The sequence below is a fragment of the Ambystoma mexicanum genome, chromosome 7p, assembly GCF_040938575.1.
Source record: "Ambystoma mexicanum isolate Mex_15411 chromosome 7p, UKY_AmexF1_1, whole genome shotgun sequence".
Lineage (NCBI taxonomy): Eukaryota > Metazoa > Chordata > Amphibia > Caudata > Ambystomatidae > Ambystoma > Ambystoma mexicanum.
Window position 1 is genome coordinate 613,966,808 of NC_090939.1, and position 14,877 is coordinate 613,981,684.

Below are 14,877 nucleotides of genomic sequence, written 5' to 3' on the forward strand. Positions count from 1 at the left end.
AAAAGTTTTACTGTGTTTGTTCAGAAAAATGTACTTGGCACAACCGCAGCAAAACTTTAAAGCCGTTACTTTCAAGGAAGACTTCCATCACCTCTCTGCATATTGCGCTTTAAAATATACTATTCGATAGCATGTGTTGGATACGTTTTACTCTCTTGCAGAGGAGAAAACTAATTTTTACTCTCCTGATATTGCATTTACTCTCCAATTTGAAAAAGCATGCGTAAAATACTCCCACCTCAAAATCTTATCTGAGTACTGATTAGCAAAATAGAGGAAACTTTTTAGAGGGGACATCCGGCGTATGGTGGAAAAGGCACTTTGGACTAGGAGTAAGGTAGTCACTACGTTAAGTAACTGTTATACTGCTACATCCCGTCCCCATTCCTCCATACTTTAGGGAGATTCCCAAGCACTGACCAAAGAAATGGGAGGATAGAAATTTCCCTTACTGGAACAGGTTCTTAAGAACTGCTTGTCCAAACTGGGCATCAGCCCGGGAGCTCGGGTCAAGAAAATAGTGTTTACAAAAAGCTGAGGGAGAAGCCCACCTAGCAGCCGTGGCTATGGACTCCCAATGGACATATTTCTGGAAGGCAACAGCAGCCACTTTGCCATGCACCAAACATGCATGAACGCCCTTCGGGCGCTGAAAGCCTTGAATTGTGTACGCCTCTGCGACGCATAAAGCGATCCATCGTGAAATGGACGCTTTTGAAGCAGTTTTCCCTTTTGGGTCAAAGGGCTGTGGGAAGCTTCTGATATCGCGTGTTCTCTCAAGGTAAAACTTCATAGCTCTTCTGACATCCAGATTATGCAGAACCCTTTCCGCATCGGAGACCGGTTTCGGTAAGAAAACCAGGAGAGATATTGACTGGTTTATGTGGAACTCCGAGACAATTTTTGGAAGGAAAGGAGGAGTCAAAGCACAACCTTACCCTTGTGAAAAGTCAAGAATGGGCATTCGACAGAGAGCTTGGAGCTCGCTTATTCTTCTGGCAGATGTTACTGCCATGAAGAAGGCCACTTTCCAGGAGAGGAACTTGAGTTCCCAGTAGTTCAAAAGGCTTGTGACAGAGCAGTAAGGACCACGTTTAGATCCCATTATGGGTGAGGAGGCCTGACCGGCGGGAAGAGGTGGAGGAGACTGGCGCAATGCCTCTTGATTCCTGGATTCGTCAAAGAAAAAGAACAATTATCTGTACAAAGATATACTGCAATGGCTGACAAATATGTTCTGCATGATAAGATGTGGATGCCAGAAACCTCAAGGTCATATATAAAAGAAAACACAGTCAATAGAAGCATGTCGAGGATCAAGCTGTTTAGCAAGACTCTTGTAGAGGGCTCACGTGCCGCCTGGATTATGCGCATATTATCCTCCAAAAGTTTAAATTGTGCTACGACTCTGAACTCAGGCACCAGGCTGCCAAGTTGAAGGATTGTGGGGAGGAATGCCACACCTGGTGATTGCTCTGGTGCAGGAGACTGTAGATCTGCGGAAACTTGATTGGGTCGTATATCGATAGGTACTGAAGCTGCGGGAACCAGAACCTGGCTGGCCACCAAGGAGCTATGAACAGTACAGTGCAGTTGGCGGTACATCTGAGCTTCCAGAGTGAACCATGAATCAATGGCCGAGGAGGAAAGCCATAAGCCTTCATATTGTCTCACGGAATCTTGAGCGCATACCCCCAAGGAAGATGCTCCGAGACTGTCCCTGGAAGCATAAAGTGGTAGTTTCCTGTTGGTTGCAGTGGCAAAGAGGTCCACCGTTGATGAACTCCATTGCTGGAAAAGCTTTGAAAGGACATCGCTGTTCATTTCCCACTTGCAATTCGCCACATACTGGCAGCTCAGGGAATGATATGATAAGGGCATTTGTAACGTGAGGGGAACAAAAGGGGACAGACAACGATCCTACTAGGCCAGGTGTCATTCAGATCGCGCAAGTGCGAGGGGAGGGAAGAAGGGAAAATGCAGTACATGGGAAAAGATAATAACAATAGTAAAAAAATATAAATAACGGCCAGCAAGTGGCAAGTGCATAGGTATGTGCGGACATCAGCTATCGATGTCTGGTAAGGGGACTGTAGGGATACAGAACAGTCCCCAAGTGCAGGGGTTGCCAGGTGGGCAGTGCAGGTGTGTGACCTGGGAACGGGATTAGAGGGTGTCCAGGTAGCCCGTGCAGTGCCGGTTTCAGCCAGGAGGTCAGCAGGAGAATCTACCGCAACATTGATCAGTCCCGGAATGTGTACGGCCAGTAGCCAGCCATTGTACTGGACTGTCCGATTCCAAATCTGGATAGCTAGATCCACAAGAGGAGGCACCCTGGTGCACCCCTGTTTGTTGATGTAGAGCATAGCTACAGAATTGTTTGTGCAAATTCGCCCCACCTTGTTGATGATAGGAGGCTGGAAAGCTTTCAATGCCAGGAAAACCACCAAGAGTTCTTTGTAGTTGTTATGAGACATCCTGTCTTGGGGTGTCCACAGATCGTAGACCTGGAGATGACCCAACGCAGCTCCCCACTATAGGAGGGAAGAGTCTGTTGTAACCGTGACCTGTGGTAAGGGGTTCTGGAAAAAGGTTCCCAGTGAGAGGTTGTTGGAGGTTGACCACCATTGAAATTCCGATGCGAAGAAGGGATCGGTATCATTTTCCAGTCTGGGTCCAAAGCTTGTACCAGCAGCTCCGCAGTGCTGTGTGTGCCTCATTTTCAGTCTTACAAGAGGCAGAGCTAGAACACATGAAGCCATCAGGCCAAGGAGTCTCGAACCCCCAGGCTGACCTGTGGGAGGAGTTCAGGAAATCTGCAATTTTGTCCTCTGTAAGGAAAACTCTGGCACCGACAGGTGCTGGAGGAGTGACTGTAGATTGGCTGCTGCAGCCCGTGAGCCAGGACCCCACAGAAGCCAATCGTCCAAATATGGATAGACATGAACTCCTTGCAGTCTGTGCCGAGCTTAGACCAAACAGCAGCACTCGATATTGGAAATGTTCCGTTCCCAAGGAAAACCGAAGGATGTGCATATAAGCACCCTGGAGATCTACCACACTGAGCCGAATCGCCCTTCCAGAGAGAGGACCTTTTCTGTCTGGACATGATCAACTTCAATTTCTCTCGGGGAAGAAAAAGGTTGCAGTTGGAGACGTCGAGGATAGTGCGCAGGCCAGCCGGGTTGGGTTTAGGCACTGTAAACATACAGGATTAATAGCCCTCCCCTTGCTCCCCAGAAGGGAACAAATTCCACCGCTAAGTTTCTGTACCTCGGCTCTGAGGGAGGGACACCCAGTGTGCTTAAGAGGAGGGTGAGAGGGTGGGGAATGAGGGAGGGGCAAGCAAAAGCCTGCTTGGGCAATGGACAAAACCCATTGGTCTTCTGTGATGGTCCGCCATGCTTCCAGATGAAATGATACACGTCCTCCCATCGGATGATTTCTTGGGGGCGAGACCTCCTGTTACAGAGGTGGAAGCTGATGACCAAGAAAAAAAACATCCCTTTTGCCTTTGTTGCTTGCGTCAAGGCCCACCCAAGGAACCTTCTGCTCAGTGTGCTCGACGTTCCTGAAAACCTCTAAATCCTGAGAAGGATCTTGTCTGGGTCCCCGACCTCTGCGTATAGGCCGCTTTAACTGGAGGTTGTTTTGCTAGGACCGACAAAGATTTAGCCATGAGTGTGATGAGTTCCTCTTGGGTGGAGGAGTGGAAAAGGTCTTTAACTTCAAAGGGGAGGTCGAGTACCTTGTCCTAAACCTCTTTCGAGAAATAGGTCGCGTGAAGCCACGCCTGGCGGGAAATGTCTATTCCAACCATAATATCCCGAGCGAACACGTCTACATGATGGGCCGCCTCCTCCAGCAGGTCCTGAGCCAGTACTCTGGCATTGGATAGGCCTTCTTTAAAATCTTTGAGCCTGTGCTGTGGGTTACAATCCAGATAGTCCAAAAGCTCTCTCCACAGCTTGAGGTTCACTGCTGCAAGAATGACTTCAGTATTCGCTTGATGCAGCTGAAGGCCTGCATTGGAAATAAAAGTTTCCCCCGATGCCATCAAAAATGTTGTCCTCCTTGCACAGGACCCGAGAGGCAGCCGTGGAGAATGTTGAGGAAGGGTTAGCCTGGAGCATAGCTTAGGCCACTACCGTTGATGACGGGAGCAGACAGGCAGTCAAGGGTATGTCCTCTGGTGAGTGGAGCTTGTAGCGAGCAACAATTTTTCTATTTATATGCTGCCAGGAATGAGGTTTATCCCAGACCTTACAGGCTTCAACAAGCACATCTTTTTGAAGAAAAAGTCCTGTGCGCTCCTGTGCAGTAAGAGTTAACGTTACTGAGAGTACTCCTGCTTGTGGAGTCAGAGGCTCAGGTAATGGAATTTCAAGCAACACCATCATATTCAAGACCCAGTCATGAAAAGCTCCGACGGAGTGGGGCAGGACTTCACTATCCCGGTCCGCGTGCTCCTCGTCAGTTTTGGCGGGAACAGGAAATTGATCTGCGGCACATGGTACCTCAGACAGCTTGGGCATATTTATTTGCACAACTGGCGTAGTAAGCACTGGTGAAAGTGGAGGCAATGGTGGCAGTGTAGTAGGGATGCAACGGTATAACAGTATACCGTTAAAGATACCGTGAACAACTTAATTGAACAATAATAACCGTCACGTTGTTTACACCGCTATACCGTTTCTACCGTTAAGTGTGCTTTTCAATCTGATTTGGAAAGGCTGCAGTAAGCAAGTGCTGCACAGTCTTGGTCTTGCACTGTTGGATGTGCCGTCTGCCAAGGGGGCCTTGTTTGGCAGACAAGAGCATAGGGAAAGTGAGGCCACATTAGTAAAAGCAGCTTTGCTGCTGTGACCGCTCTTTCTCTGTGATCAGTAGAGTCGGGTCAAAGATCAGCCGACTTTGCGCACATTGTGTTGAAAGCTGCCCAGTGCCTGAACCTTTGTGTTCCCCATGCAAAGCTGGCAACGATGAGCTAGCTGACTGGCTCTATAAGCATACCTGAAACTCCATTTCATAGACTCCGGCAGACCTGGATTTCATGGGCAAACTAGAACAAAGTTATTTTTTTTCCAAGCATTATTTATTTGAAAGGCAGCATACAGATTTGAAACGTTTTCGCACAGTCATGCTGCTCCACGCTACAGGTCAGATCTTCTGTGGTGATTGTCCCGATTTTCAATTTGCAATTAGCAAGACCACAGGGACATCACAAGGGTGAGCTGAGGGCCTGAACTGAAGGTGAGCATTTTATTTTTCCTTTTCTTCGTATGTAAACAAATGTAATAAAACACTCAGTGACTTGCAAAACAGTGGAGCCAGGAGCACTTTGCTTAGCGACTACTCAGCCAGCGGAATCATGTGCCATTAGTTCAGTAAGTTAAGGTCCTACTGCACTGAGCAAACCCACATTGGAACAGATCTTGCTCTGGCTATGCAAATTGTTTAAAAAAAAAGATGGCCAGTGAAGTCATGAATATCGAATTACTCTCCCCAAGGTTTAGATTCAAGGAACTTGTTTCTCATGGTCATGAATTGGATAGCCACCCAGTTATGTTTTAGCTTAGAATTCTGTGATCTGTAGTTTTCCCACCAATTTAAAGATGGGTAACTACACATCCCATAATTCAAAGGGGGGAATGAACCGGATGCCCTTCTGATGCATGTCCACAAACAACTTTAGCTCTGTAGATCAGACATGGACTGGCCTTTAGGGCAATAGGCCCATGGCCGAACCAAAAACAAGAAATGCTTGTGTGGGCCAGTTTTTTGTGTCAAAGTGGGGCACTTTTTTGGCAAAGTGGGCCAGTTTGATGAGTGACTTCACTATGCGGCTAATAGTTCTGGCCACTGTTGCTGAGTAAATATTCTTTTGAATGTACAATTTGCATCACATTTTATCAAAAATCATGGGTACTTTTCAAACAGTGTTCCAAAAGGGATGAATTCCCATTTGCAACAGAGGGCCACTTTTATATTGGTGCCCAAGACAGTTGTATGCCCCAGTCCGACCCTGCTCTAGACTGTGTGAACACTGGGCCTATCAGTGCTTTCTGCTAGAAAATAAAATGCCCCCCCCTCCCCACTGTCTTCTGTGTAGATGTGCACATTGGCACTAGTGTTGTTGCTTCGATTGATCCTTCACCTACCTGCCTTCTGCCTCCCTCTGAACTCTCATCACAAGGGTCCTAATGCACTCAGACCTGGGGAAAACTGTGGTGGTCTAGGCCATATTTGTGCCGATATGTATTCTAACTTTGTCATTTTCAAAGCTTTTCTTTTTTGCCATTATCTTTAAGAAGGTAAATGAACATGTATTGCAAGAATCAAGAAAGAAATCAACAGCGCCCACTGAATGCTGTCCCTTTAGGATTACATGGTCAGTGGTGACTCCGACAATATTACTTCATAATGCACCAGGCAGATGGTTAACAAGCTATAGTGATTAGATCACTATGCAACCTTTTAGTGTGTCTGTGTTGGCTATGATATTTTGACAAAAGAAACACTATGCCGCAGGCTTTCAGACCGCAAATGAGTGACCTTTCTCCTTTTAATGGGATAAAGAGTTGTCAGAGGCCAATTTTCAGAGCGATGACCTTTGACTGAGCAGCAAGCCCATTGCTCAAAATGTGCATTATAGCACTTCCACTAGTCACTCTTTCATTCAAGGCGATCAACGAGTGAGCGCCATGAAAGACCAATTCTGCAGCCGCTTTAGATTCCTGGAGGATCTGCTAAATAAGAGCAGAGACATTTTTAAAATGCTACCTTGCTACAGCTGGAAAGTCCTGGCTGCCTATTCGCAATTTAACTAAAAAGCATTGACTTAATGGTAAGTTAAAGAACTTCAAATGCAAAAAGGCAATGTAAAAAAAAACTATTTTTTTCAGTACAAGTAGTTTCAGTTGGAGCAGTTTTGAATGCCATTCCATAAACCACACTTGCCCAACACAAAATCAACATGTTAGCAAAAGGAAGAATAAATACAGTGCCAAGAAGGAAAAGGATTTACTTTGGGTTGGCGTCTTTGGGGTTTATATATTTATAATGAATGTTTTCTAAACATATGACAATGGGGGATTTCCCTGGTTCGATCATTGAATTCACATATAATAAGACACACCGCAAAATTCTTCCTCTTCCTCTTCCTCTTCCTCTTCCTCTTCCGGTGCCTGGTGCCTGGTGCTGTTTGTGATGATCAATCTGACAATCTATGACCTTTTAAGAACATTTTTGTTAAGATTAGTTAACTCCACCTGCTATACCGCAATAACCATGATATACTGTAATTTGGCAAGAAGGTTATAGTACCTCCATAAACCTAATACCGTGACACCCCTACAGTGTAGGAGGGGGGCCCCACTGAAAGCAAAGCAGGCAATACCAAAACCTGCTGGGAGGAGGAGCAGGCTGTGGCTCGAGAGGCTTAGGATAGATTTCTTTGAACAGATCCTTAAAGTAAGATTTCATGGGGTCTGAGTGCATGAGGGCCTGAAATTTGCCAAAGAACGCATCCTCAGAGGAAGGTATAGGCAGAGGAGTGGGTAGAGGCTGCTCTGGAGGGACATACCCCCAAGATTTCATTGAGGCTGGTTGCCAAGATGGCTTTCCGGATCCACAAACAAACAGAGCAGACGTAGGAGGAAGCAGGACCGTGTGTGGCAGCGGAAACCTTGCACGCCATTCAGTTGGCGGGCGAAAAGGGTTTCTATTATCCATGTTTCGTGGAAAAGGATGCTCAGCCCCAAAAATAGGCCCCTCTGTACCAGCCGTTGATAACGTTGGTTTGGAAGAGCTCGTCAAAATGGCTGCCTCAGGCTGCGTGGGTTGAACCACCATTTTGTCACTGCCTGAAGGGATCTGCGCCCCATTTTTTACTGAGGCCATTGTCACCACAGTGATTGTAGGGGCTTTGGAATTAAGTTTAGCCCTCTGACAGGGAACTTCGGCAGAGTCAGTACTAGAAGAACTGGAGCGCTTTTTGGTTTCTGTAGAAGAATTAGCCCTCTCTGAGGGAACCTCGGCTGGGCCAGTGCTTGAAGACTTGGGGCCCTTTGTTGCCCCCTCAGCAAGTCCGGTACGACCACAAGATTGCTTGTGGGAAAGCTTAGGGTGACACCCAGTGACCAGAGCCCCTAAATGGGACCTCTCGATCCTGCTGGTTTTGATTAACCCTGGTATTTTTGAACTATGGTCCCATATCAAACATTCTCCGGCTAAGTAAAATCATGGAAGGAGAGGCAACTTTCCAATTTTCAAAAATTTCTTGAAATGGACTTGGTTCTGGCCAGAGCACAATCTGGCCTCTGCAGCACTGAGACAAAAGTGCTGTTTTGTTAAGGAAAAGTTATCAGAGCTTATAGATAGGGGCATGACAGCTGCATTGATCCTATTGGATCTGTTGGCGCTGTTTGATAAAGTTGATAATAACATTCTTACTCAATGCCTTAAAATGGTCTTTAACATATCAGGATCAGCACTTGCTTGGCTGGAATCCTTCTGGAGTGGTGGGAAGCAGAGTCCATATGGGAAATGTCCTCTCACCCAGCAATCGTCTACCCTGTGGTGTCCCACAAGGATTGGCATTGTCCCCTCTGTTTAACACCTATATATATACACCCCTTGGTTCAGATCATAAAGAGGTGGGGTCTTGAATGCCAGCTTAATGCTGACGACACTCAGATACTTGTGAATGGGGATAGTAAAGTAGAGAACTGTTTGGGGTCAGTGAAGCGATAGATGCAGAACAACTGCCTTTGCTTAAATGGAGACAAGACGTAAGTCCTGCTCCTTGGTAGCCCAAATAAACCTCCCTCTACCCTCAACATGTCTGTCCAGTCTGGCGAGCCCCCCGCCCCACTCCCATAGAGGTCATCATCACAAATCTGAGGGGTTTGACAACCAGTTCTCCTTTGGTCCATGAGCAAATGCAGTAGTAAAAAACACTCTGTTCCAGCTCTATATCATCACCAGATGTAAACATCTACTGGAGTTGGCCCATTTGAAGAGCCTAGTTCAGGCAGTCATACTTTCAAAATTGCATTATTGTATGTCTCGCTATTTGGACATGCCAAAGAAATCCCTTTCCAAGTTAAAACTGTGCAACACTGCACAGTGAGCCCTACTTCTAGCATTAAGAAAATTGTTTATATCTCGCATGCACGGCTAAATCTAGGTTGGTTACCAATTGAAGCAATGATTCACGCACATTTGGAAAATAACAGCTTAACGCCCGAGTCCTTACAAGATATAGTGACCACTCAGATCTATGTCCAAATGTCCATTGAAAAAGTATGTGTGTTCATTTTTCGTACCTTAAAGTAGAGGGTGCAAGATTGTTTGTATATATTTTGTTGGTTTTCTATTTGTTTGTCAATGGTTTGTATAGCGCCTTGAGACAGTCTTTGGACTGCTAATGTGTGCGCTCAATAAGTATTTTGTACCACTACTACTAAACATTCACAGGAGCTTTTAAAGTCATGTCTATTCATCGGATTGCAAATTCAACCTGGTTTCTCCCTTTACTTTATTCTTGAACTCTTCTTTTCTAAATATGCTATTACAACTACACCAAATAAAATATTTTTCAAAAACAAAACAAATATTAGCATTTTTTGACGAGAAAGTGACTAGTCCTTGGTTTTCTCCTCTCTGCCACCCAGTGAACTAATATTGAGATCAGTTGGAAAACACACGGATCTATAAATGCAAACTATCATATATATAACGAGCGAAAGTAACTATAATACCTCCATTTTCTGCATGCTCTGAACATACAAACTCACAAAACCACATCTCTGCACAGCAATCTGCATGCACTTCACCACAACATCACACCCCGACACAACAGCACATGGGAAGCTGCACCAACCCGAAAACAGCACTCATGCTCAGCCAACGGTGCAAACCGAACTGAAGCTGTCAACAGGACATCACAACTCTCACTTTTCTACTCCAACTACCCCATAATAACCGCCCCACTCCCACAGCCTCCTTTTCAGACCCACCAGAGAGCCTGGGGACCAGTCCTGTAGTGTAGGTGCACGGTACAAATACCTTCAACATTAACATTATAGAAAAAGATTCCAGTCGATGGGGGCACGCTCAAGAGGCAAAGGAGCATTACAATGGCTAGATCCAGGCAAAAATCACATCTTTCAAAAATTGTTCCAATTGATGAAATCAACATATAATTGAAGACAGAGCAAGTGTAACAGGGGCTAGAGTCTAAACTCAAAAAGGAGGGGACTGACCAGACACTTCTAAAAAATTTGCATCATTTTTGATAATAAATCCTCACCGTTTAAAAAACATGATTAAATTCACAGGTCCACAATACAAAACTTAACAACAAATATCAAACATAGGATTACGTAATGGGCAAAAAATGCTAGCTAAAACAAATTCAAGAAAAAAGGGGTACATCCAGGACAACTTGCTGTGTACCAAACTCCATTTGGATTAGTATATCATATTTTCATGTCTCTGTTTTTAACCCAGAGAGCTGTCTCGACATGTTTCTGTTCATGAACACAAATAGCGAACATTCATCAGGAGAGGGTAGTTACAACGAAAAACCTAGTTCCTATAGAATCACAGACTTGATCTGGGTCAGTCTCATAGCACCTGTAAAGTTAAAACAATAAAAACAAAGGATCAGCTGGTGAATAGCTTAAATACTTCGAAAGGTTCTAAATTACTGAACTAGAGCACCAAAAATATGGTGATTTACCTTATCTGGTGCTCGTGGGGGCTCTCAACTTCAATAGATGAGTTGGAGTAGGAAGATGAATCAGGTCCTACAAAATATATAATATAGGAAAAGCTTCAAATATGAGCTTTTACACATAGCAGTAACTGTGCTCACAACACACACACACACTAAATGGGTACACAACCCTAGAGGGGCCAAGTTACAAGTAGAAAAAAATACTACAGGTAAAACTGAGGGTGTAACGCTCACCTGCCTATACAGGTAGAGGGCAGGAAGCCAAAACCGTCATAGAACCGGTACGTGGAGATCTTCACTACACGATGCTGTAGTTCATTACCACAGGACAAGCAGAAACGCGGGAGGAAACCTGCAAACAGAAGCCAGTGGGCAAAGCCGAAGGTATAGATCACGAGAGATGGAGATCGATATAAAGGAGCTAATCTCAAATAAATGGGAAGGCCATAAAAGTTAATAAAAAGGATAGTAAAACAGATAGTAAGACAGACCTAGTTGATAGCCTGTATAGAAGAAAGATGCATACAATGTAGCTAAAAAGAGAGTCACAAACAACCATGTCATGCTATCAAGTGAGACTGGGCCAGCATGGCAGATGCCGCGGAGAAGAATGGATACCCCAAGGTCGAGTAGAAATATACCCAATGTAGCAAAACCCGGAGAACAAAAATTGCATAGCGCAGTGAAAAGGGTCATAAAGGAAAACACTGTCAGAGAAAGTGACGTTCAGTATCCAAATAGATCCGTCCCGTGGGTAAAGCAGGCAAAGAAAAAACAGTCATATCAGGTCACATACCTGCGGGTAGTAATGGCCAAAATACGTGTGGCGTCCATTATCGCCAAAGGAATACTTCAAAAAAGGTCTCTCTAGCTTCCGTATTCAAGGACAGCGGGATATATCCCGTGTGCAACACTGTAAAGAGGATGGAAAACCCCAGTCAGAATGAAGTGCTGATCTAAAAGTGGGTCAGCGATCCGACTAGTAACACAAAGGTGCATACCTGAATGTAATAGTCCGGCGTCGGAATAAGCCTCGTAACGCTGCTGATAGCTCTGGGAAGAGGCTGGCCGCGCGAGGTAAATTAAAGTATAGGCGTCGTCATAGAGACGGCCTTAGTCCTATGGCTATGTCTATGCCCATAGAAGGGAAGTGGGAGATGCACGTAAAAGGGGCGGCCATCTTGGAACAGAACAAGAGCTATACTCTGTGTGGGGCAATCTCCCTAGGAGTGGGTGCACCAGGGACCGTACCATGGTCACGTTAGCAGTAAACTTAAGTGTAAAGGCGTGGGAAAGGAGATAGCTCGGAAAACGTCCGGAAAGCAACTAAATGACCTGACAGTGTAGAAGGCGTAATCAGCAACCAGTAATGCTGCGCGGCTGACAGCCAATAAAAATAGGCGCTAAATAGTAGGAATAAAGATCGGGGACCTATCCAAAGGTAAGACAAAAGATGCCATGGCAGAAAAAAGTAGTAGACAATGACATGATGGCGGTCCAATTGTTGGAAGTCATACAATCTTCTTAGGCAGCGATGGCTACATAATCGAAAAATGGACTGGGAGAAGTGAAAAAAGATAGGTCAGCTGTCAAGTTTGCCATAACATGTAACAATAGGTAACGCATATACTAAGCAAGCTTCGAGTGTTGACTGAGAAGTACACAGTTTTCATGTGTAAAAATCTAATAGAATCCTTACCTTTGCTACTACCCCCATGTCTTCTAGTGTTGCCTTTTCCATGGGGAACTGACAGAAGGTCTTCTCTATTTTTGAGATTACAGAATCAATGTTCAGGTTGGCTTTTGGACAACCTAGTGGAAAATAAAATTTTGGAACCGTTTGGCTTAGAGATGGTGTTGGTGGTTCTTCTTTCTTTGGTTGAACCTAGAGAGAGACAAACATTAAAGTGAGAAAGGTGTGCAGTGAGATCACAAAAGAGCTAGGATTCTGAAAACAATTGCATGGTATGGACTACAATACAACATAGCTGAGCATGTAGCGGCTTTCATGAAAATAAAACTGCCAAATGTTTATGTTTAACATTTATATAGCGCACCGGGTACCCTAGGGCTTAAGGGCACTTTGAAACGAAACATTCACAATACACAAACGGACAGGCGGGTAAAACCCAAATAGAAGCAGGGGGTTCGTATACAGAGAGAAAACACCGATGAGAATCCAACCTATGAAAAGAGAGCAGTTTTCAGCCCTTTTTTAAAGGTTTCTACAGAGGTAATAGTCCTCAATGTAGAAGACAATGAGTTCCAATTGAGGGGGGCTGCTGAGATGAAGGCGGAGTCTCTGGATTTTTTGGTTTTCACATGTGGTATGGCCAGAGTGTTTGTTTCATCGGAACACAGGGAGCGGATGTTATTTTTTACTGAGACTAGTTCTTTTAGATATAGTGGCATAACTCCATGTATGCATTTCTGAGTGATAAGAAGCAATCTAAACATAATCCTCGCTTTTACCAGTAACCAATGGAGGCTACGCCTGGCCTCCGACACATGGTCTCTTTTTGATAAGCCTTTCACAACCCTGACTGCTCCATTCTGAATAACTTGCAACCGGTGGATGTCAGAAACCGGCAACCCTATGAGTAGGCTGCAGCAATAGTCAATCTTAGAGCCGATTATGGCCCTTGCCAAAGTTTCCGCAATGGATTCTGATATAAAGGGTCTCAAACAACGAAACAATGAGAAAATATGAGGCAGAGGAGACCAAATTGTTCACTTGGGCGTTCATGTTAAGGTTTTTATCCAGGTAAATGCCCAAGGTTTTCACCATGCTCATGACCTCAATGTAACAGTCATCAATAATGAATGATTTATAGCTAGGACCTAATTTGTCTAGCTTTACAAAATTTAAGACACAATTAACAACGCGAGTAGCAAGATTAGAAACACAGTATAACAATTTAACAAAACCCTATTAGAAAGAGCGAAGCTCAATTGAAATGCAAGGTTTGCACAAGCGAACTAAAATCTTAAGGTCTTCCTAAAAAAATCTTATCAATGCGAGTGAAGAACCCGACACCATTTATATACCGGGGTAAACCGGCTTAGACGCGCCGGCGAGGTGGTGCTGGGGCTGCTTGTGTTGCATCTAAGGTGGGGCACAGGGGGCTTGTGGAGGCGGCAGATGATGACATTGGGTCAGAGCAAATAATGACAGAGTCTGAGGTAAGCAGGATCACACACAGCAGTGCTCCGATACTACTACGGTCGTGATTCGGTACCCTATAATAGCATATTAACAGAACATTAACCACGTTGAGGAGCTGGGATGAGATGGGTCATGGAGCCAGCACACCCACCAGGCGAACTGGTAGAAAAGTGCCCACAATTGCACTCCACCAGACCACACTTACAAGCCACAACAGCCTCAAACAGAAACAAAGGATCAGCCTTAAGCAGAGCTGTAGTATAATGCACCACCGTTCTTTTGTAAATGAAGGTTAGCGACTTGTGTGTGGCAAGTGGCTTACAACTTGAAATTTGTTATCATGTTTTAAAACAAATGGAAGCTTTGCTCTGAGGCAAGAATGGGTGCAAGGAGTGCAGTAGGGCCTTTCCAAAAAATCCTTTAAAAACCTGACAGATCTGAACCTCTGACCAAGCTAGACAACAGAGCCCATTACTTATTTTGAATGGATGGGGCCAGAGCCTCTCCAACCTCTGATATCTTCTCTGGACCAGCAACGCCCACACTGTGGAAGTCCATCAGTGGCTGGTGGTGAGCATGACAGGCTTTACTTTGCTAATGGGGAAGGTGGGATGCACTTTTCTTGAGCCTCAGGTGTGAGAAAAGCACTTAAACAGTCCATCCCATGCCAGTTGATATGGAATGTCACTAATAGGGCGCTGCAGTTGATGCTCAAGACATGAAGTTTGCTGGTAGAGAGACCTGTGAGCCTGCCGAGCCAATTGGTCGGAGCTCTGAAGATGCACAGGATCTCCCTTGGTGAAGACCTACGGCGGCAGGCAGAACGCCAGTTTAGTACTAAGGTTTGGGTAATATAGCAGGAGCCCGGACATTCGCAAGGGTAATTGGTAAGGACCAGATGAGCAGTCGGAAATGCATTGACAGTCATTGTGCTAGCTATTGGGTGCTTTTCCCCTTCTCCTGTACA

At 45.0% G+C, this 14,877-nt stretch overlaps 1 protein-coding gene across 2 annotated transcripts in view; it reads right to left on the reverse strand.

The window, feature by feature from the left end:
* Window positions 1–14,877, reverse strand: part of PPP2R3B (protein phosphatase 2 regulatory subunit B''beta) — an 877,473-nt gene that overhangs the window by 687,168 nt on the left and 175,428 nt on the right. For both annotated transcript variants that reach the window (XM_069636634.1, XM_069636635.1), the window contains exon 2: window positions 12,444–12,629. In XM_069636634.1, coding sequence (XP_069492735.1) covers window positions 12,444–12,629 — 186 coding nt within the window. The remainder of the gene's footprint in view (window positions 1–12,443; window positions 12,630–14,877) is intronic.